Source organism: Equus asinus, chromosome 22 (assembly GCF_041296235.1).
Source record: "Equus asinus isolate D_3611 breed Donkey chromosome 22, EquAss-T2T_v2, whole genome shotgun sequence".
Classification (NCBI taxonomy): Eukaryota; Metazoa; Chordata; class Mammalia; order Perissodactyla; family Equidae; genus Equus; species Equus asinus.
Window position 1 is genome coordinate 44122729 of NC_091811.1, and position 22657 is coordinate 44145385.

The window sequence follows — 22657 nt, forward strand, 5'->3', positions numbered from 1 at the left end:
TTTAAAACAAAGCAAAACTGCTGAGACAGTTAAACACGGTGGTACAGTTAGAATGCGACTGAAGAAAAGGAAAAGGGCAAGTGGTATGTCATTACTTCTCTTTTCAGTCTCTTCAATTTATCCTTCAGCTGTTGTGCAAATATTAGGTAATTATGATTTTTTTAGGTCAGTGAAATGGTTATAACTGTCAAGGAATTTGTTAATTTATACGTTCAGAGATTTTTAAAAATGTTTACTAAGCATTTCCCATGGAATAGGTGTTATCATAGCTTTTGGAGGTTTCCCTTTTGAAGCATCTAGATCAATGGAGGAGTCAGACATTGATAATTGTTTAAGCATAAAGTGCAGTACTTGTTATGGAGGAAAGGCACAGGGCACCAGAAAAGTGCAACAGGAAAACTAGATTTCACTTGGGGATCCAGAGACAGCCTCTCTGTGGAAAATGCATTTAGGTTGCAACCTGAGAAATGAATAAGAGTTAGACAGGTGAAAAGTATGTGATAGGCAAGCAGGAACTAGATCAGGCAGAACCTTGTCACCTATGTTGATGAATTTATTATGTTTTAAATTTAGTGGACAGTCATTGAAGGAGGAGGACCATGATCATATTTCCAATATTTAAAAATTCTAGTTTCAGTTTGGGAATATGAAAAAGTTCTGGAGTTGGATAGTGGTGATGGTTACACAACAATGTGAATGTAGTTAATGCCACTGAGCTGTCCACTTCAAAAATGGTTAAAGTGGGAAATATTATGTTGTACATATATGACCACAATAAAAAATATTCTCAATCTCTCTGAATTTATCCCCTCATACAAAAATGGAGATAATGATATTATCCATCTCGATGTATCATTAGAGTATTACAATAGATAACTCACATAAAGAACTTGACAGAGATCCTGATAGAGTTGAATTATTATATATATGCCAATGATGAGAAGAGTGAAGATGAGCACTGTGCTGTGGATGAAGATGTTAGGATCCAGGTACAATCATTTATTATCATTGGCAAGTTGTTTAAATGCTCTTAACCTCATTTTCTTGATTTGTTAATTGGGGTTAATAACAGTTACCTATGGGTTATTGTGATAATGAAGCACTTGTCCAGTATCTGAAACATATTAGGTGTTCAACCAATACGTAATTTCTTTTATTGAACTACTACCTATATGATATTAATTCCTAACACTGTACAAAAATTTATCAATAAAATCAAATACAAATATATCAGTGGTAAATTCTGAGAATAACATTTATGTACTGGACTGTCCCTAAGGTCATTTGTAAGTTGAGTATGAATTTCAACTTCTGTAACCTCTTGTTATATTTTATTTCTTGTTATCTTTTTATCATTACTATTTAATGGGCTTTATTTTTTAAAGCAATTTTAGCTTCACAGCAAAATTGAGCAGAACATACAGAGGGTTTCCATATACCCCCTGCCTCCATTCATGCATGGCCTCCTCCACCATCAACATCCCACAGCAGAGTGATTCATTTATTGCAGTTGTTGCATTGACACATCATCACCATCCAAAGTCCATAATTTACATTAGGTTCACTCTTGGTGTTATACATTCTGTGGGTTTGGACAAATTTATAATGACATGTATCACCCGTTATAGTATCGTACAGAAGAGTTTCACCGCTCTAAAAATTCTCTGTGTTCTGCTTGTTCATCCCTCTCTCCCTCTCAACCCCTAGAAACCACTGATACTTTTACTGTTGCCATAGTTTTGCCTTTTCCAGAATGTCATATAGTTGGACTAATACAGTCTATTGCCTCTTTGAATTGAGTTCTTTACTTTAGTAATATGCAGTTAAGTTTCCTCCGTATCTTTTTTTAAAAAAGACTTTATTTTTTTAAGAGAAGTTTAAGGTTTACATCAAAATTGAGAGGGAAGTAGAGAGATTTCCCTTATACTCACTGCCCCCACGCATGAATAGTCTCCCCCATTATCAACATCACTCATCAGAATGGTACATTTTTTTTTTTTTTTTTACCAAGGATAAGCCTACATTGTAATTATGCAAAGTCCACAGTTTACCTTAGGGTTTCTTCTTGGTGTTGTAAATTCTATGGAGTTAGACAAATGTATAATGACATAGCTGTCATTTTATCATTACGACATCATACAGAGTATTTTCGTTGCCCTAAACATCCTCCATGAAAAAAGCTGCAATATCTCTGTTCAGGTTTTTTTTGCCTGAACATATATTTTCCACTCCTTTGTGTAAATAGCAAAGAGTGTGACTGCTGGATCATACAGTTAAGAATGTGTTTAGTTTTGTAAGAAAGTGCCAGATTGTCTTCCAAAGTGGCTGTACCGTTTTGAATTCCCACCAGCAGTGAATGAGAGTTCTTGCTCCACATCCTCACCAATATTTGCTGTTTGACATCGGTGTTTCATATTTGGGCCATTCTGATAGGTGTGCAGTAGTATCTTCTTGTTGTTTTAATTTCCAATTCCCTAATCACATATGATGTTGAACATGTTTCCATATGCTTATTTGCCATCCATTTCTTCTTTGGCGATGTGTTTCTTCAGGCTTTTGACCATTTTTGAGTTGGGTTGCTTGTTTTCTTATTGTTGAGTTTTAAGTGTTCTTCATATATTTTGGATATTAGTCCTTTATCAGATATGTCTTTTGCAAATATTTTCTCCCAGTCTGTGGCTTGTCTTCTAATTCTCTGGATATTGTCATTCAGAGATCAGGAGTTTCAAATTTTAATAGTCTAGCCTATCAATTATTTTTTTCATGGATTATGCCTTTGGTGTTGTATCTAAAACAGCATCACCATAGCCAAGGTCATCTGTATTTTCTCCTGTGTTGTTATCTAGGAGCTTTATAATTTTGAATTTTGTATTTAGGTCTATGATCCATTTTAGTTAATTTTTGTCAAGGTGTAAGATTTATTTTTTTGCACATGGATTTCTAATTTTTCCAGCACCATTTGTTGAAAAGACTATCTTTGTTCCACTGTTTTGCTTTTGCTCCTTTGTCAAAGATCAGTTGACAATATTATATGGCTCTATCTCTGGGCCCTCTATTCTGTTCCATTGGTCTATTTGTCTATTCTTTCATAATACCATTCTGTTTTGATTATAGTAATTCTTGAAGTTAGGTAGTGTCAGTCCTCTGACTTTATTTTTCTCCTTCAACATTGTGTTGGCTATTTTGGGTCTTTTGCCTCTTCATGTAAACTTTAGAATCTGTTTGTCAATACATGAAATAACGCAAAATAACTTTCTGGGATTTGATTGGGATTGTATTGAATCTATAGATAAAGTTGGGAAGAACTGACATCTTGACAATATTGAGTCTTCCTCCCTAACTTTTCAGTTTTGCATGAATATTTGCTAAAATGTTTTCATACCACAGCCATATCTCAAGAGTTTATTCTCCTTCTCAGCTTACTTTAGGCCAAACAACCAGCTGGCTGATAAGGTTAAAAAAAGACCTACCACTGAGAAGCTGCATCTTTGCTTCGGGCCTGTCTGAAGCTGAAGGATGTATAGATTATATGTAATTAGCAGAAGGTGGCAGGAAAGACATAACTACAGTGTAGATGAGCTTATTGCAGTTTGAAATCTATGCAACTGTGCACACCTCTAAAACTGTTGTCATCAGTGGAGTTTTTCAGCTTTATAAAATGATGCATGTGTTTCAGACGAGGCAGGGTTATTTCTCATTCTCAGCAAAACATCGTATCCCAACCAAGTTAGAATTTTTTCTATTAAAGGCTATTTTAGATCCTGACTCCTATTCAAATAAAAATATTAATTGCAGAAAACAAGATGGAATCTATCCCAAAGAAGGAGACACACTAATAGAAAATGACAGAACCATAACTAAACAATCATGACTGTCAGCATATCTCAGGAAGACCTGAGCATGGGTACCTGTAATAATCTACAAACCTCCTGTGTGTATATGAGGAGTAACATAACACCTGATTTAATTAAGATATCGTCCTTTGATAGAAATGCTCATCAGATTTTGGTCACACAATGTATTCAACAAGCATATCTTCTTAGTTTCTTAAATGGAAGTTCACTTCTACAAGGGCGAGAGATTTACAACCTGAAACATTTAACTTTCTAGCTGATCTGGCAATGAGACAATTTGCCAAACTCTCATTATATAATGTATTTTAAAAGAAATATAAAAGGCAACACATGGTGCTTTTTGTTTTTGCTGGAAAGCTCAGAATCAGAGAGGATCAGTTGAGCAGAATATAAATCATTACAAATTCTCCTTCCCAGAAATTTAAGGCATATTAATCAAAACAAATGAAACTGAAACAAAAATGGAAACAGCTGGAGTGTCAATAAGCAAAAACATGATGAGGTTGAAAGCATAATATATCTATTGATAGGAAAAAATTACTTATCAAAATACCAAAAATATTAAGCAGGAATGTCCTGGTTATTATTATTAAATATTTCAGATATAGTCAAACATAAATAAAGAATGGCCACTTAGATAATTCAAGTAAAAATATTGCCTTTTGCTTAAAGTTTCCTGGTTAATTAATTGCAAAACATTGCTTTTCACTTGAATTGTGGAGATCATTATATCATTCTGCACAGTCTTATAAGGAGTTAATTTTCAGTCTAGATCAAAATCTCTTAAAATATCAGTGATAATTTAAGATTTGAGGTTAGAAATATGGACATATTGAACTCAACACTGATACTTTATTGAATAAGACTAAAAGTCCTTGAATAGCCATAATAAACCTATATTGTACATTAAAAAAATTAGATCACAAAAATAAAGAAGGATAAATTGCTGCATTCTAAAACCTGTGAGTTTCTAACATCTTTATTCTAAGAAAATGAAACTACAGTAGTGATATTCCTTAAATCTTCAAAAACCCAAGAAGCATTTTTTAAAAATCTGTTTTACTTCAGCAGAAACTTTAGAACAAAACCCAAAAGTATTTCTTTTAAGCTTCTAAAGAAAGTCAGTGATTCTGGCAAGAAAGCAAAGAGCGGCAGGGCGCCTGCCAATAGATACAGCTGTCACTGCTTTCTTCCCTTATTTTATGTTTTTTGTTGGTGAGAGGGCCATGAGGGGGGAAAATCTTTCCAGGTTTATATTTCTGCTTCTTCACTTGTCTTCCTTTCATTTCTTCCTAGTATAAAGCAATTGATTAGGAGGTTCTAATTACTACTGGGCTTCAAATATTATCCTATGCAGATCACTTTCACACACCTATTCCCAACCCCTATATGGCCTCCAAATTCTGGTCTCATTTGTTCAAATATTTACTTGATATCTCCACTTGGATGTCTAATGAGCACCTCAGATCTAAAATGTTCAAAACTAAGTTCTTGGTCACCTCACTTTCCCACCAAAACCCTACGTCCCTTTGCTGAATGGCAGCATCTTCTAGTTCAGTGAGCAAGCCAAGAGAGAAGGACTCATCCATGAACGCCTTCCTTTCCCTCTTCTCCTACTTCCGACCAGTGTTTGTTTCTCACTGGTCCATAACCCACTTGAAGCTAAAGATCATACATCCTGGGTCCGTTGAATCTCTAGGACCTTACACAGTGTACATGATAGACATTTAAATATTTTAAAACAAATAAAGTTACCTGTATAACTGTTTCTACATTTGTTAAGTAAATTACTGATTATACATATCTACTTTGTGAATTGTATTGGCAACCACACTGAATTAGAGAAGTCCTTAGATCTGGGAACAGAAGTGGTATCATATTATTCCTCCCAAGTGTAGAAAGGCATGGAATTATCCTCAAATCATTGTTAACTCTTCAGTAGTGATTCTTGTGCTTTAAGAGTTCTAAATGAAGGCAGGTGCATAGCCATTCTCAAGTGCCTTTTCTTTCAATTATCAGCTTTCTTCTTTGACACCTAAATCTTCTGTGGCATTAAACATACATACACACAAACTCATACACACATGCACACACATATATTTATTGATCACACACTCTGTGCAAAGTATTTAAGCCCCAATAGGAATATGAAGATATGTATAAGGCATGTTCTTTTTCTTAGGCAACTTACAGTCCAGTTGGTGGTGATGAAAAACTAAGAGATATCTTATGTACATTTTTCACATAATTCTTACAATTACCTATTATTATTCCCATTTGACAAATGCTGAAATAACTTTCCCAGAGCAAACTAGCCATGTGAATCAGTTATGACTATATCCTCTGTCCATATTCTTGTCTCTCAATCTCACTGCTTTGTGTTTTTGCTTTTGCTTTTAATTTTTTGCTGAGCAAGATTAGCCTTGAGCTAACATCTGTTGCCAATCTTCCTTTTTTTTTTTTTTTTTGCTTGGGAAAGATTAACCCTGAGCTAACATCTGTGGCAATCTTTCTCCACTTTATATGTGGGTCACCACCTCAGCATGGCTGAGGAGTGATATAGGTCCCTGCCTGGGATCTGAGCCCGCGAACCTGGAATGATGAAGTAGAGTGGACTGAACCCAACCACTATGCATAGGGCTGGCCCCTGAGTGCCTTCTGATAATACAAAAATCTAAAATGCTGTGACCATATGTCCAGACTTTCTAAGATAGTTTCATAGTCAGATATTCTGCTCTACTTATTATCTTCATAAGCCATCAAAACCTATCAGAAATAACAAATTTTGGCAAAGAAACCACTTCTTTAAAATACTTTTTTTCTCAACCTCTGAAATTGTCTTCAAATATGTTTTCTAATCTAGTGTCTCTATATTCAGTTGGAAGTGGCCTTGCATTTGAAAGATAAGCAAGAACATAATAATAAGGAATCAGTGAATGAGTCAAATAACTGCTCCAAGAGTTTAGACAAGGGAAAGGACCTCATAGAAGATTGTCAGAGACAGCTTTTCCTATAAAGAAAAAGCTTGATCTAGTTCTTGAAATATACGAGAGATTTTTGTTTTCTCATCCATAAACTTAGGTTAATAATAGTAGCCACATCCTTGGCTCATAGGAAGATTATTTGAGTTAATACTTAAGCTTCTAGAGCAGAACCTGGCTTGCATGTTGAGAGATGATGGAGTGTGAGTATCTTAACTACTAAGATAAGGACTTTTTAATTGATTTTTTAATTTCTATAACCTTCTTTTTTAATTTCTATAATCTAGCATAATGCCTAACACATAAAATAGATACTCAATTGATTTTTGTTGAGTGAATTATGAAATCATTGTATATCACTGATAAATTTTGAGGCAGAGAGTACAAGAGAGTTAAATTTTCTGAAGATCAAATTGAATTTTATATTATTCACTAAGCTTCAGATATTTGGGTACGTTTATTAAAATAATCAATGCATAGGCAAAGGTCGCTCTTGATAGTGGGCATCAAAAGTAGATCCATTGAGATTGTTCTGATGCTTGTGCCAGTCTAGACTCCAAGCTTGAGAAGCTTGAGAATTTGCCTCTGCTTCTATTACCAACTGGGGCTTGTGTGGGGCTTTTCACATAGCAGGTACTCAATAATTATTTGCTGATTGATGACACTTGGGTTTGATACAAAGAAATAATTACATGAGAGAGAATAAAGTTATTTTCAGAAGCTATGAACCCTTTCATATAGATTTCAGTTTTTGGATAACCCACATCTTTATTCTGTAATTTTATGTAAATAGAGGGTTATATCCACTCCTGCCTTATCAGCAATTTAATTAAACTTTGCTACAAACTCACATATAAAGGGATAAAGTTCTCTGTACAGCACAAGACCATGTTGTTACTCTAAATCTGAAACCTTGATGCTGTGAGGGCATCAGGATGCAGGAGTTAGGGAGTTTCCCTAATATCTGTTCTGGTAATGGACCGTTGAAAAGGAGCCTGAAGAACAGAGCATTTGTCAACCAAAGTATTTAGGATTAAATGTTATGATGATTTTTTTCTTGCAGAACAGTTCAGCAGTGGAAACTCACCCACTGCCTGTGGAAAAAACCAAAAGTTCAACACATGGCATTTCAGGTGCCATAGTTTGACTACACTTTTCTCCTCACTTACCTTTCTCAAATGCCCCCATGAGTGTATGCCCCGGCCTTACAAAATTCTTCAGAGTTCTCTGAATTTGACCTTTACTTTCCTACTTTATGCTTTCACTATTACCACTTCCTCCTGCTTGCAGAGATGTCAGTCAAATATAGACCAATGATTTGCTTTTAATAATTACTCAATACATTTATTCAACAGATGTTAAATTGAATATCTTCAATGTGTAAGGCATCATATTAGGCAATATGGGGTATAGAAAAAGGAATGGGGCAATCTAGCCCTTAGGTGTTTCGAATCTAGAAAGTCCCTCACTGAACATATTTTTTGGTTTATCAATACTCTGCTGCTACAAAATGTCTCAGCTTGGTAGATACTTCATAAATGTGTATGGAATAAACTCATGAATAGTTAAAAATTACCATCCAGCTACCTTTATATGATTATTTTATTTCATATTCTTCAAAGAAAATGAAACAAATTTCTTGGTCTTTGAAAAGCATGCAATAAAAACCGATGTCTGATTAAATTGCACAATGCTCAATGATATCCTTTTATACATGTTTCAAAAATAAATTGAATTGTTTTAATTGAATTGAAGAAAATTTCAAAAATAATTCTCTTCTGCTATTTCTAGGAAGAAGGGCCTAAATTATTTGGGTAGACATAACTCATCCATTTCAGTTCTAATATATGACCTATAGTCAGTGACTTTTCCCTGTTATTTAAAAAATAGAACGTCAAGGATTACATTGCAGTCTTTCAGTAGGAATGTGCCTTCTGTGTGGTATCTCTCGTAACCTGAACAGCAGCTAATAGGAGTTACAAGATCATCGAGCTTGTTCTTTAATCATGGGTGAGTCTCTTGTCAGAAGACAGTAAGAAATTCTATGTACCTTTAGATGGTGAGGTAGAATAAATACCTGCTCTTTTATGCACAGCACAGACAGATACTCTGTAGTGAGGAACAGCTGCTAACATCCTGGGCCTTTGCAACTGCAATAGGGAAAATGGCTTAGAGTGAATCCTCAGAGCAGAAGAGCAGTAGCAGTGAAGCCGTTTTATTAAACACGGTTATTTCCATAGAGGAATAAAGCCATACAAAGGGGAGATTACAGCCCAGGAAGTCTTTAAAACTCCCAGTATAAATTGAGTGAGCATTTCAACCTGGTATCTTTTCTTCACAGCTCTTGTGTTTTGTGCATGTGTGGGAGAGCAAAGGGGAAAGAAGTTTGAAAGTTCTGTCTTGCTGGCATGGGAATTTTTTTCTGCTGTCAAAGACTTATTAAATCCTACTTTGGATTTTTAGATAGGATTCACAGGCAAGATATCACAGGGCACATTTCTTTGTAGTAGTCCAGCGATCTCAGATCAGTTTGAACTGCAGTGGGGGAATGAGAGAAGTTAATAGAACTTTCAGTCCTGCCGTTATAGTGAAACAAGAGAGGCTCATTTAAAAATAGGAAACCTTCCAGGTATTTGTCGAAGCAATATATCAAAATGCCTTGTTCATTATGATATAGTAAAGTAAATCAGATGCAGACGTAGAGGATATTCAATTCTCACCCAGACCAAATGCCACAACAAACTATAGTACAGACATAATTTTGAGAGGTAGATTATTAAATGTTGCCTGTCTTCTGATTTTTAGAGTTCACAGCCTAAAGATGTGGCCTAATGAATTCAGAACACATCTGTATATTCTCTGTGAGTGGTGGAAATATTCCAACCTTCACTTAAAACGCTTACTACAATCATTCTTGAACTTCAGTATGTCTACAAATTACCTGGAAAGCTTGATTAAAATGCAGATGCTCGGGCGATTCCCCCTGAGACTCTAATTATTCTTGGGAGTTGCTGATAAATCTATTTTATTAATAAGCACACCAAATACTGTTAAAATAGGTGGCCCTTAGACCATACTTTTGGAAACACTGACTTAGCGTTTTGAAAAATATGTTAATCATTGAATATACAAAATACCCTTTCTTGTGATCTAGATCAAGAACAGATTCTAAGTATATTTTTAAAAAATTAAACAATAAAAATGCAGGATTTAAATTTGTTTGGAATAGGATTCAAACATGGGTTCTGCTACTAGCTGTGTGTCTTTGGGCAATCCACATGATCCCCATAACTCAGTCTATCTCTAAAAATCTCATAGAGGTTTGGCAGGATCAGATGAGATAATACACATATCAGTAGTTTGTAAAACTGTTAGCACATATGCATGGTATTGGTCCTTTACACTGTCCTCATGTATCTGAGGTCACCTCGTTACCTCCAGTCGTCTCATTCATCATCTGGCTCCTTTCAGTTCTGTCCACCCTAATCCTTCATGTAAATCATTGACACCAGAGAAATTATTATTTCCACTCCCCATCTCCTACTAAAACTCACCTGCCATGTTTTATCTTTCATTCAATATTCATCTGATGTTTTGAGCAGCAATTCTTTGCCAAACCCAGCACTAGATTGTGGTGATTCAAAGTATAATAAAATATGGCTTTGCCCTTGAGTAATAAACTGGTTCTTGTTAATATACTGATGGGAAGGAGGTTGAGTGGAATCTCACAAATATATGTATGAGTTTTAAATCCTGCTTGATAAACAGCCCCTCCCTTGTTCACTGACTGAATCAGTAATTCTTGGAATTGCAAATAGTCAAGAAATCATATTGCCTGATTTGCTTATTATTGCTATTTCCATTTTTCCATTAGCATTTCATTTTTGTAATTTCAAGAAAAATGATTGTGTAAGGTTAGCACCATGTCAGTTCCATGGGGGAGATTGTTTGGAATCAGCAGGGCCTGTCTGTGCTTTCTCAAACTTCGAGAGGTACCTAACCACACATACATACACTCCTGAAACGTAGGACAAAATATATGCAAGGCTTTCTATTTTTTCTACCACCTAAAAGTGATGGTTTCCTGAAACTACCCCAACAAATAAAGCTAACTCCATCAGTTATAGTCTTGTGTGACTTTATGGGCTTAAATTAGCCTGTGAGGAATATGTGCTATAAATATCACAAATGGGGTTCCACTATTTTTAAGTTTCTCTGCATGCATTACATCATCTTAAAAATAAATGAGTAATTAATTTAATCAGAAATCCAATTATCTAAAAATGTGAACAGTCAGTTCTGTAAAATGCAGGCTGTGCAGTCAGCACTCAATTAATACTCATATTTTCAAAAAGTCTTCAGATATTTTTTCGCTCAGCAGCCTCCAACTCATTACATATTTCACAGTCTGATGATATTACATTTATTGAAATGTTTTGGAATGTAGTCTATTGCTCCTTTTTTTGCATATTCTTCACGCACAGTCAAGTGGCAGGCTGCTTCCAGCTGAGGTGGCTGCAGTCTGAAGACCCCCACACTCCACCTGGTAGCTGAGCAGTGTATGCCTATTCTGGAAAAGAAGGATACTGTTTATAATCATTTTCAGAAAATGATGTGTTTTCCTTGAGTGTGTACTGTTATTCCTAGGCTTAGAACAGCACATTCTTCAGAAATTTTTACTAAATATATTTGATCATAGCAGTAAGTTGCTAAAACATTGTTAATGACTTTGCAGTAAAACTATTAAACTGAGACAATAATAATTGGATGATAGAGTTTAAAGAAGTCAAAGTGAGGCTGGAGAAGAACATATAAAGCATACAATTATTCAGCTAGACGGTGTTGTGTCATCGATGTTTAAATTATATTTAATAATCTGAAAATTAACTGGAGAGATATAATATTGATATGAAAGTCTTAATGTACAGTATATATACATTTCTAAATAGACTAGCATTTTAAAATATATAGTATCCCCTTTCCAAAGAATTAGCATATTTTAAATTTAAAACTAATTTTATTTCTGGAAAATTTCATTTATTCAACTTTAGTGTTTTGACTTCTATAATATTCATATGTTAAAGGGCTTTTGCTTGCACACACACACAGACACATATATCCATACACATTCATGATTAGTATTCTTGGGTTTTCATTTTACAGCCTGAGTGGCTGACACCCCAGGGTGATTGAGTGACTTGTACAGCAGAGGCAGAATTTCAGATGGAGTCTGAGGATAAAATGTCTGCTGGTTTTAAAATATAGAGTAGGCGACACTGGCATCTTTTCACTTAGACTAATCTGTGCTCAACTCTAACAAGCTTCTTCTATTTCCTGGAAATAGAACTTTATATCAAATGTTCTTCAGAATCAGAGCAGAGTGATGAGCACTGTAAGTAAAATTTTAGGTTAAATAGTGTTTTTAACATGGCCTTTCATGAGCTGTGTTGAGGGTAGATTAGGATAGATTCCTGATGTTCCAAAAAAATCTTTTTTTCTTTCTAAAATAGAGATGTGACCATTTACTAGTATATATTAATATTTTATCAATATTTCTAAGATCTTGTTTTCTGTCAATGTAAATGATTGTATAACCATCAGTTCAATAACATTTTAATTTTATTGGTCTTAATGGAACATTCTTTCATTATATAGCAGTAGTAAATACTTTGTGAGTAGTCGTTAGTGGGTAAATGCTTGCTAATGTATTGTCGAAGCTTTTTTGAATAATTTATTGGGGCTATCCTATGACAGAGCAAAACATAAGAAGAGCTGGATGATGTCTGTCCAGCAGAAAAACGTATATCTATATATGGACCAAATTTCTCAAAGGAGAACCTTAGCATTGTTTAAAGTAAAGAGAGAGAGGTGGGGAGAAAGACGACTGTCAAAAGAAAGAAGGACGAAGGAAGAGAAGATGTCACACTAGATTGTCTTACGATATTTTTGTCGTTGTTGTTTTAATGTATGAGTAAGAGTTTAGTAAAGAATGCTGGAGAAGAGAAGTTAAATTCTCTTGGAAATTAATAAAGTGCCAGTACATATTAGGGATACCCCAGTCACTAGATACCTGTAGAGCTGTGATGGGTTGTGGGATGCAGCATCTGCAGTATCTGGTGTAAGGCCTAGGCTGGGAAGATGAGAGACCACAGGGCTCCAAAGGCCAGTGAGTTCAGGAGCTGGCCAGCACAGCACAGCCTTGGGGATAGGAATGTATCCCCGTGTTCCTGTTTCTGGACACTCCGTTAATTTGGTTATTGAGAAAAAATAACGTCTGCTCCTATAACTGGCACAACTTTGTCAGAGTTGTTTATTTTCTTCCTCTGCCACTTCATTTGCTGCAACACTTTCAGGCCCATGGCAGCTGGGGAGCTGGCTGTGAATTACTGAATGGTATGTCCTCAAGGGAGAAATAAGGAGAGCATTTTCTCCTGCCTTAGCAGGAATGGACTCAACCTTGCTTCCTCTCTCCTCTAGTGCACTGCTGAGGGCATGTGATCATCGACTCACAAATGACGGGATAACTGGTGACACCATAGGACAAATCACCAGCAGAAAACAAATGTGTGAGCAAGACATGAAAGATGCTTTTATGCTGGAACAGCAAGAAACCCATTAAATGAAATAAATTACATGCTGCCAGGGTGATGACTCACTGTCCTATTGAAAAAGGCAATATTTTGGGGTGAAGGAAAAGATAGCGCCGTATGACACAGAGAGGCTCAAAATAATGAAAAACTTTTCTTTCTGACTCGAGTGTGCCTATTCGGATCGGAAGACAGAGACTTCCAACAACACTCAGTAAAGTGCATATTAAAAAAATGTGTTAAAATATTGCTACTTAGAATATCCTCTCTAGAGTGAATGTCCTCTTCTAGGATATATTACAAGCAGCAATAATCTCTAACAAAGACCAAAGCCCCAATCAGAGACATTCCTTATTACCTATTGTCACCATCCTATCCTTATTTTAAGGAATTAAAGTTAAATATCAGTTTGTTTATGGCAAATGCTTTGGAATACAGTTATAGAGTGGTCCATTCATTCCTTCATTTATTAGTTAAATATATATCGAATGACTTCCATGTATGAGGCATTAGACACTTAGTGAACAGGAGACATGTCCCGTGGCCTGATGGGCTATGGCCCAGTAGAATAATAAGGTAATATTTATTGAATACTTTTGTAGTGAACATTTCACATGCACAATCTTATGCAACCCTTCAGTAGCCCTATGAATTAGGCATTCTTTCCAAATTTTGTACATGAGGAAAATTTGAGTCAGAGGTTGAGTAACTTGCCCAAAGTTGCAAGCTAAAGAATGGTTGAGCCAAACTTCAGACAAGATCTGGCTGACTTCCCTGATCTTTTTTGAGTATGCCTTGCCACACGTTCCCATATACTGTGGTTGTTATCTGGGAAAGAAATGTTAAGTAACATCCTTAACCTAGAAAATTCTTATGTATTTTGTTTTCAACTTCCTGAAATCACTTGCTCTGTGCGGACACAGCTAATCTGCCTTTAGACCTGCTCTCCTCTTCCCCAGACTACCTGTAAAGTCAGTGAGATAAAAAGACCAAAATCTCACTTACGTAATTCATCAAAATCAAAAATCTAAAGAATACTCTCACGGTAATTATTCTTCGTTTTTACCTCTTTTTACCAGATTCTCTTTCTGTCTAGTCAATGCTCCTTCTTTACACTCAATACCAAAAGTGCAGCAGCATCCCTTGCTCTTAAAGTTGAATATCTTTATTATTTAGAGTTCTCGAATTAGAACAGTTTATGAATTGGTAAATTAGAGCTATTTAAAATCCAATAATTACTGTCACATTAACCTGTATATGCTTTACAATCTGAAAAATGTTTACACATATATTATCTAAGTTAATCTTTGCAAAAATGATTGTCTGACATAACAGTTCTGGCATCGTTTCTCTGTTTGCTTTTTCTACTTTCCTTCTCATCAAAGGAACTCATCCTAATTAGTGTGCATAACTCAGTGACAGGAATTAGAAGCCAACAGGTCAAGAAAGGGTTTAAATGTTCATTTTTTGAGACAAACTTTTAGGGACATGAACAATGTGTATAGGTTTCAATAATTTTCATTTTGGTCTATATTTAGATACTGATGATACCATACATCATCAAATAAAAAGCTAAAAATCCTTCCATAGATATTTAATTGATTTCCCTGTCTCCTGAAGGAATTTTTCTTCATTCTTCACCTTTATTTACCTGCATATTTTTCTCTCTGATCAGTCCTGCTTAATAAAAGAAATTAAATTAAATTAAAATTAAAAGTCCAGACAATACAATCTATGCAGATGTGTAGTTCTCGCCTTCTTGCCTATGTTCAAAAGAAAGAAATTGGTTAGAAAAAATCCTGGCATTTAAAAATTATATGTTGAATATCTTTTCTCTTGCAAAGATATTTTAAATATTTCCTGTTGCTAATTTGACCTATATCCACTATGTTTTCTCCAAGAATTCAACTCAACTTTTTCTAGAAATAAATGATTTTTGCTGCAGAATAATCTATACACCAAAAAGGAAAAAATATGTTTATCCTGACCCACATAGCACCACTAAACATTTTTACTAGTCACTGCAAAGGTAGAATTCTGGGAAATTGTGGGGGGGAAAATCGCCTTAAAATCCATTACAATGAAAAAAAAATAAGTAGGATCCAGTGTTTTTCTTTTAGCATGTTACAACAATGCAAAAAATCAGTACCAATTTATTTTTGCTGTTTTAGACAATGTTTAAATATACTTTTATACTGAGATTTATAACATTAGGTATTTTCCTTTCAGAATTGCTTTCATGCTCTATCTTAATTTATATTTTACACTCAATTCTGTGTCATGAGATTTTTCTGTGCTATTATATATTCTTAGAAAACATGATTTAATGTCTTTTCAAATTGAAACTCCTATGGTGTCCCATTTGCAGAGGTCTCTCTCTAATGTCCTGGGACATGTTGCTGTCAAGGAGTTCCAGTAAGAAGTAGGTGGGTTCTGAAGCCACCAAACGGCTTAGATCTAAGAGTGCAATACTTCCACTGTGACGCCCTGCCTACCACGTCAGACCCCCAATCCCACCATGATGTATTTTACAAGGCTTTTATTTAAAGTGATTAATACGTTTTCAAGTTTAATAGCATATAGATCCAAACACCTTTCTCATTGCACTGACTTGTGTACACATATGTGTTTCCATTGACATGTGAACTTCTTAAGGGCAAGCAAGCTATGTCTTTCTTTTTGATTCCTTTACCTATACACTTGGTCACAGAGGTGGATTTATCACGAGATGATTGAAACTTGAGTCATTGGACCTCTCACTTACACGAGGCTGTTCCAAGGCCCTGGGTGAAACCTCACCAATGTAATCACATAGTCATAAGTTTTTGCAAAATTTACAAAAGCAAGATATTTCCATTAGACTGCTGCACGGTTTTGTAGCTTGGTTTATATTAGTAATGTTATCTTCTTGTCCCTCAAGATGGGTCTCCAACTTGTGAAGATTTGACCCCAGATTCTCCATTGCTGACATATAAGAAGCAATTATTTGCATTTTGTTGAATGAATAAATGAAAGAAGTGAAGGAGGGGAAGGGGAATGAGTTTATTATTAATCAGTATATTTTAACATTTAAAAATTAGCATTTCTGGCAAAAAGATGCCACAAGCCACCAACAGGTAATGCTAACCTATCACCCTTGGATAATGTCAATGAGTTTATAGAGCTCTTATACAAACATGTCTTTAATTGAATCTACCAGGCCTTCAAATAAATTTAATCTTCAATTAAAATCATTGATATTGAAATGTTTGCAACTGTGCTATTTGTAGACACGGTATTACTATACTCCATTGTTAGAGAGTTAAAAACTGAGAGCCAGCCCTGATGGCCTAGTAGTTAAAGTTCAGGGCACTCTCCTTTGGTGGCCCAGGTTGGGTTCCTAGTCATGGAACCACAAGACTCTCTGTCAGTAGCCATGCTGTGGCAGTGGCTCACATAGAAAAACTAGAATATACAACAGTTGTACTGGGCCTCTGGGGAGGGAAAAAAGACAGAGAAAGACTGGCAACAGATGTTAGCTCAGGGTGAATCTTTCCCAGTAACAACAAAAAATAATAAAATAAAATATTTCTCACCCTCTTCCCTTTAAAAAAATCCAAAAAACGAAAACCTGAAACATACCAATTGAGTGACTTGCTCATAGTCAAATTGTCAATACTGGAAGGCAGCTGAAGCCCTGATACTGAATCTACTCTTTTCATACAACATAGTGTTTACAAATGTTTTTAAATAAACTAAAACTTATTCTGTAATCAAGGAACATAAAATAAAATAGAATTGATAATGCTGTGACCTCAAATGATGAACATTTACCCTTGCTTTCCCTGTGCTTCTTTTTTTTTCTTTTCTTTGCTTTTTTCTTCTCTTGCCGGTTCTTTTCTTTCCTCCTTCTTTTCTTGATACAGGTGTTAAATATTATCCAACTGCCATAAATCTAAAGCTTTTTTGGAAAATTGAACCTAACCTCTACTGAACACAAGATGAAAATGTGGTTGCTGGTCAGTCAGTTGCTTGTGATAATATCTTTTACAACCTGTCTATCAGGTAAGAAATATCCTTTACATAGTCTCCACAAATTATGTCAATATAATCAATATGTGTGTTCACTTCATTAAATCTGGGATATGAAGTTAGAATTAATATTTTCTTTTGACACTTAGGCCAGACAAGTAAATTAATACGTCAAAGTTGACCCTATTTTCTTTTATTTTTACTTTCAATTAAGATTTCACAAATAAGATTTTAATCTTATGCAGTGGTGTGCTGATAAATGTTTAAAATCTGCATCTCTGGGAGGAAAAAAATAAGCCCTCCTGTATAGGATTTGTCAATTTCCAGGGCGTAAATGTTCCTACTATGGCCAATTTCAACTTGACATCATTTAATGTGGTGTTGGAAAAGATATGCAACAGCTCACCATTATAAATATTTTCACCATATAGATAAAATAGACTTAAATAACCTCAATAGCATAAATAAAAGTAAAATGTAGTAAAGTAATTAGAAAGTAATGGGTTTTAAGCATTTGTTACTTTGTTCTTTATTTATTTGCAAGTTATTACATTTTAATTTTTTATACTGGCTGGTCAATTTTATGAAAAACAATTTAAAATAATATACAGTGTGTGCAGGAACATTAAGAATACCAAAGCAGTTTTAAGAATGTTAGGGGCTGGCCCAGTGGCATAGGGGTTAAGTTCAGCATGCTCTGCTTTAGCGGCCCGGGTTCGTGGGTTTGGATCCCAGGCATGAACACACACACCACTTATCAAGCCATGCTGTGGCAGCATCCCACATACAAAATAGAGGAAGATTGGCACAGACGTTAGCTCAGGGCAAATCTTCCTCAAGCAAAAAGAGGAAGATTGGCAACAGATGTTAGCTCAGGGTCAATCTTCCTCACCAAAAAAGAAAAAGATTACTCTAGTTTTAAGACAAATACTATATTTCTATCTTTCAAAGACAAGTATGAAGGATTCAAAGATATTTCCTACAAGGAGAGGTGCATTGTATTTTTACCTGAAAGCAGCATGTTTTCTAACAATCCATTTTTCTACTACTTTCATCTCAATTACCTTAACTCAGTAAGTACTTGGTGAGATGCTATTAAGTTCAGGACATAGATGGATGTCCTCCTGTCATGTATCACTCCCCATTGATTGCTTTGGTGATGAACTTGAAGGACATCATGTTGTACTTTTTATTTATTATTGAGGAAATAAAAATGCTATTTTATTTTGGGGAGTAATTTTTATTATGATGACTTCAGAATCCAAAAAATAGAATACTTTCATCAGTACTTAATAATTTTAATGACCTTGTAACAACCACAGTAATTACACACACACACAAACACATACGTATATATATAATACATGCATATATATACATATATGTTATGAAATATAATAAAATTTTTGTGGTAGGGTCATTGTGGTTGTCTTATTTTTACGACAAAAATGAAACAAAATAATATTATTAGTACTGAAAATTCGTAATAATTCTGTGGATGACAAATTTTAGTGCTATAACTATAAAATGCAAAGACAAGAAATAAGTATCTACAGAGATGTGATGATACTTCAACCTGTGTAGTAAAGGGCCAGCAAGCTCACTCATTTCATTAACTAGTATGTCAGTTATTTGAGTAATGTTTGAAACCACCTACTTAAAGAGCTGCTTTGAGATTAAAATTGTTTTTTTTTTTTTTCATTTTTAGAGTTCACCTGGCACAGAAGGTATGGTCATGGAGGTAAGTTGGTGAAAGGGTAAATTTTTAAAGCAGCTTTTCTCAAATGAATCACATTTCATCTCTGCTTTAAGCTATTAACTCTAAACTTAAAAGCAATGGTTAATGTTAGATCACTTGGAAATTTTGTAAGATGGTTTATCTGGGGTCATAAGACAATTTGTTTCATTACCAAAATGAATGAATGAATACACACAAAGAAATATCCTATTGCAGGATTGTAACAGATGGAAAATATTCAGTGTGGCTGTATTTTTTTCTGCATGCTTTGCAACAATCCTATGCTACTAAATTTTGAAGCAGTATTTTAAATATTGTAAACCCCTAACTTATATTTGAGAGCTTCTTGCATTGTTGCAAAAGAGAGCACTAAAGTTAATGAACTTGGAACCTTAAAATTCAGCTTAATTAGGAGTCCAAAGGACTCCTAAAAATTAGGAGTTATTTTTAATGATTTATTGAATATAATTAGCAATGGTCCTAGTTTAGATTCTACTTCAACCGCTGAACAGAGCTTGCCAGAAGTAGAGCCGGTAAGGCATACTGGAAAACGTAGAGTCTAGAGTAAAACCAGCATGAATTTGCATATTCAACCTGGTCTTCATTAGCTATGTGATCTTGTGGAACTTATTCAACTTCTGTGAGCCTTGACTTTCCAGTATGCAAAAAATCACAGGATACTTGTGAGGACTAAAAAAAGAGTGTGAGGTATCTTCTAGCACAGTGACCTACATAATAGTTGCTCAGTGAAGATAAGTAAAACTGGTAACTTATAAAAGCCACTGCATAGTGGTAGGAGAATGAATAATCAGGAAGAATCATTGAGCAACCAAATGCTGCAACTTGCTGCCAAATCAAGGATGTTCATGCCAGATTGGGTCAGAAGAACTTCCACTTGTGACTGTGAGGATTAAAGGAAAGGAAAGTCTTATCCTGAATCCCACCAGTTATTTCTGTTTCCACCTTGTGAGTTATGAATCACTACTTGAAGGCTATATAAGGATCAATGAGATTTGTTCCTTGACTTCAAGAACCTTACCAAATAATAAGGAATAAGAAAAGTAAGTAGGTAACAAATTTACAAGAAAAATATAATAAGCACTTTAAAAGAATTACTTTGAGGAATTAAGGAATGTTTACTGATGGGGCAGTAGGAAAGGGAAGCTTGAAGGATTTCAAATGTTAGAAATGGAACAAATTCTACACAGAAAAAATGGCACAAACCGAAGTACAGAACGTGGGAACTATGGGCTTTGAGGTCAGAATTTCAAAGGAATTCTGCGGGATATTAGTAGGATTTACATTAAGAAGGAATTCATTGTCAAATAAATTTGGGAAAGCCTCGCTCATTAAAGTTCAACAGTTTATTATTAACTTTAATCAGTATTTATACTACCTATATAACAAGTAAGTCTAATACATGTATTAGTTCCCACGTACTGCTATAGCTATAACAAAGTACTACAAACTGGGTGGCTTAGAAGAACAGAAATGTATTGTCTCACAATTCTGGAGGCCAAAAGTCCAAAACCAAGGTGTTGTCAGGGCCCTGCTCCCTCTGAAACCTATACGGGAAGGCTCCTTCCTTGCCTCTTCCGGCTTCTGGTACCCTAAGACATTCCTTGGCTTGTGGCAGCAGACATAGTCAGACATGAGGTAGGTGTGAGAAGATGCACAGACAGTTATGCAAAACACCGTCTCGAGCCTCAGGGGTGGACCATAAGTCAGGGAAGTGGTTGCTGTCAAGAGATGTGATAGGCTCTTCTTGGGCAGGTAAAGCCAGACAAAGGAAAATTTAGTCAACTTAACCTTTCTGCAAACCTGAGCCTGGTCTTCATTCTAATAATTGAATTGCTGCATGTTCTTGAGACCAACTCTTTTACATTTTAGCTATAGTAAATTACTGCAATGTTACCTATTACCCATGAGCCTAAGGGATTGGGGCACCAGAATATAAAAAGTCCAAGCCCTCAATAGACTTTGAATATTCTTATCAGTGGGGAATGGTTAACGTTAAAGACAAGGGGCTGTGCTGCCTGGAAGAAGGATGCTTTGAGACAATTTAAATATTGTCTCTTTAAGGGAGTTTATTGTATTTCAAGAAAGATTGTAACACTACCCATCCCATAACCACTGTAACATTGTAAATATTGTAAAAATTCCAATGTTAGACTCTGTTCAAATTTTGTTGCCATTGCTTTTTTCTAATAGATTTTTTCCTTGAGACTGTTTTTACAACATACTTATATAAAATTATCTTTAGTAACTAACAGATTGAGATGACATGTTACAGAATGAGAAATGGAATTTGTTTCAAAATGGATATAAAATGAATAAAAAATAACTCAAGCACAAATCATAATTATACTTCAACTTCCAGAAATAAAATAGAATAGCAAGATTACAGTGGACCGTCTCCACGTAGTGAGAGGTGAAGTGAGCCCATTTTAGATCAGACAGCCAACTGATTATATTAATCGTAAAACTGAGAATGGGACTGAAAAAAGCGGTAGCCTTTGCCTGTCACTCATATCTGCAAATTTGACAGTATATATTCATATCTGATTTTTTTCTTTCTTGTTAATCTTCTTGATCAAATTTAAGAAATGAGCCAATTTCTGCAATAGATTTCCACTATATGATAGAAAATAAATTAATTTGCATTAAGAGCAGATCAAAAGACAGAATGATTTGAAGTGTTGTCTTCAATTAGCTTAAGTCATCTATGATTTTGTGCTCATTTAAACATAATACCTGTTTCTTGTTTTTTATGCCCTTTAATCTCATAATATTTCCAAAGCATCATAATTCGTCATCTAATTATTTCCATGTTTCTAGAAAAAAGCAAGAGATATCTCCAATTTTTGTTGGCTGAGAGTATATGCTTGCATTGATGGGTCCTTTACTGAGACATGTTCTGTTCTCCTTGGAAGTTCTTTTCCCTTGGTCTGAGCACCCTAGTTGAGTTAACAGAGCGATGAGTTCAGATATTCTTCAAGGGGGTTATGACGTTCACATTCAGAGTTTCACACTGAACATGCCAAAGCAATTCAGAGGCTTGTTTTAAGTAATCTGATTTTCAAGGGTCCAAATACGTTCTCAAAATAAAATGTATAGAGTAACTGTTAAACCATCTAATGAAATATATTATTTTATTCAAGCTTGAACATTTTAGAAAAGCAAGAAAGATAGATTTATAAAATAATACTTACCAGAAATACTAAGGTGATGTGAAATGTGTCTTATTCTGCTTTTTGATCTAGAAAATAGGCAAAGGGAAATATCTTAAATGTAATATTTCCTCAAATTGAAAAAATAAATTCAAAATCTAAATATTTTGTTGGAAATTAGTTTCATATTTTTATCCCCTAAATGTTTCATTATCTGTCCGTATAAAAGCAAACGAAAGTGGAGTATGAGGAAATATACACATAGAATTTGTGAAGACTACTTGTCATTGAGAAGAAAAATAGCATGAGACGCTAA

General features: G+C 34.9%; 1 protein-coding gene across 22 annotated transcripts in view; it reads left to right on the plus strand.

The window, feature by feature from the left end:
• Positions 1–22657, plus strand: part of CNTN1 (contactin 1) — a 342078-nt gene that overhangs the window by 168247 nt on the left and 151174 nt on the right. For 21 of the 22 annotated variants that reach the window (XM_044756131.2, XM_014827746.3, XM_070493919.1 and 18 more), the window contains 2 exons: positions 17328–17466; positions 19142–19174. In XM_044756131.2, the coding sequence (XP_044612066.2) occupies positions 17403–17466; positions 19142–19174 (97 nt within the window). In that variant the 5' untranslated portion in view covers positions 17328–17402. Of the gene's footprint in view, positions 1–14350; positions 14468–17327; positions 17467–19141; positions 19175–22657 lie in introns of those variants that run through there. The other variant, XM_070493926.1, reaches the window with a different exon arrangement.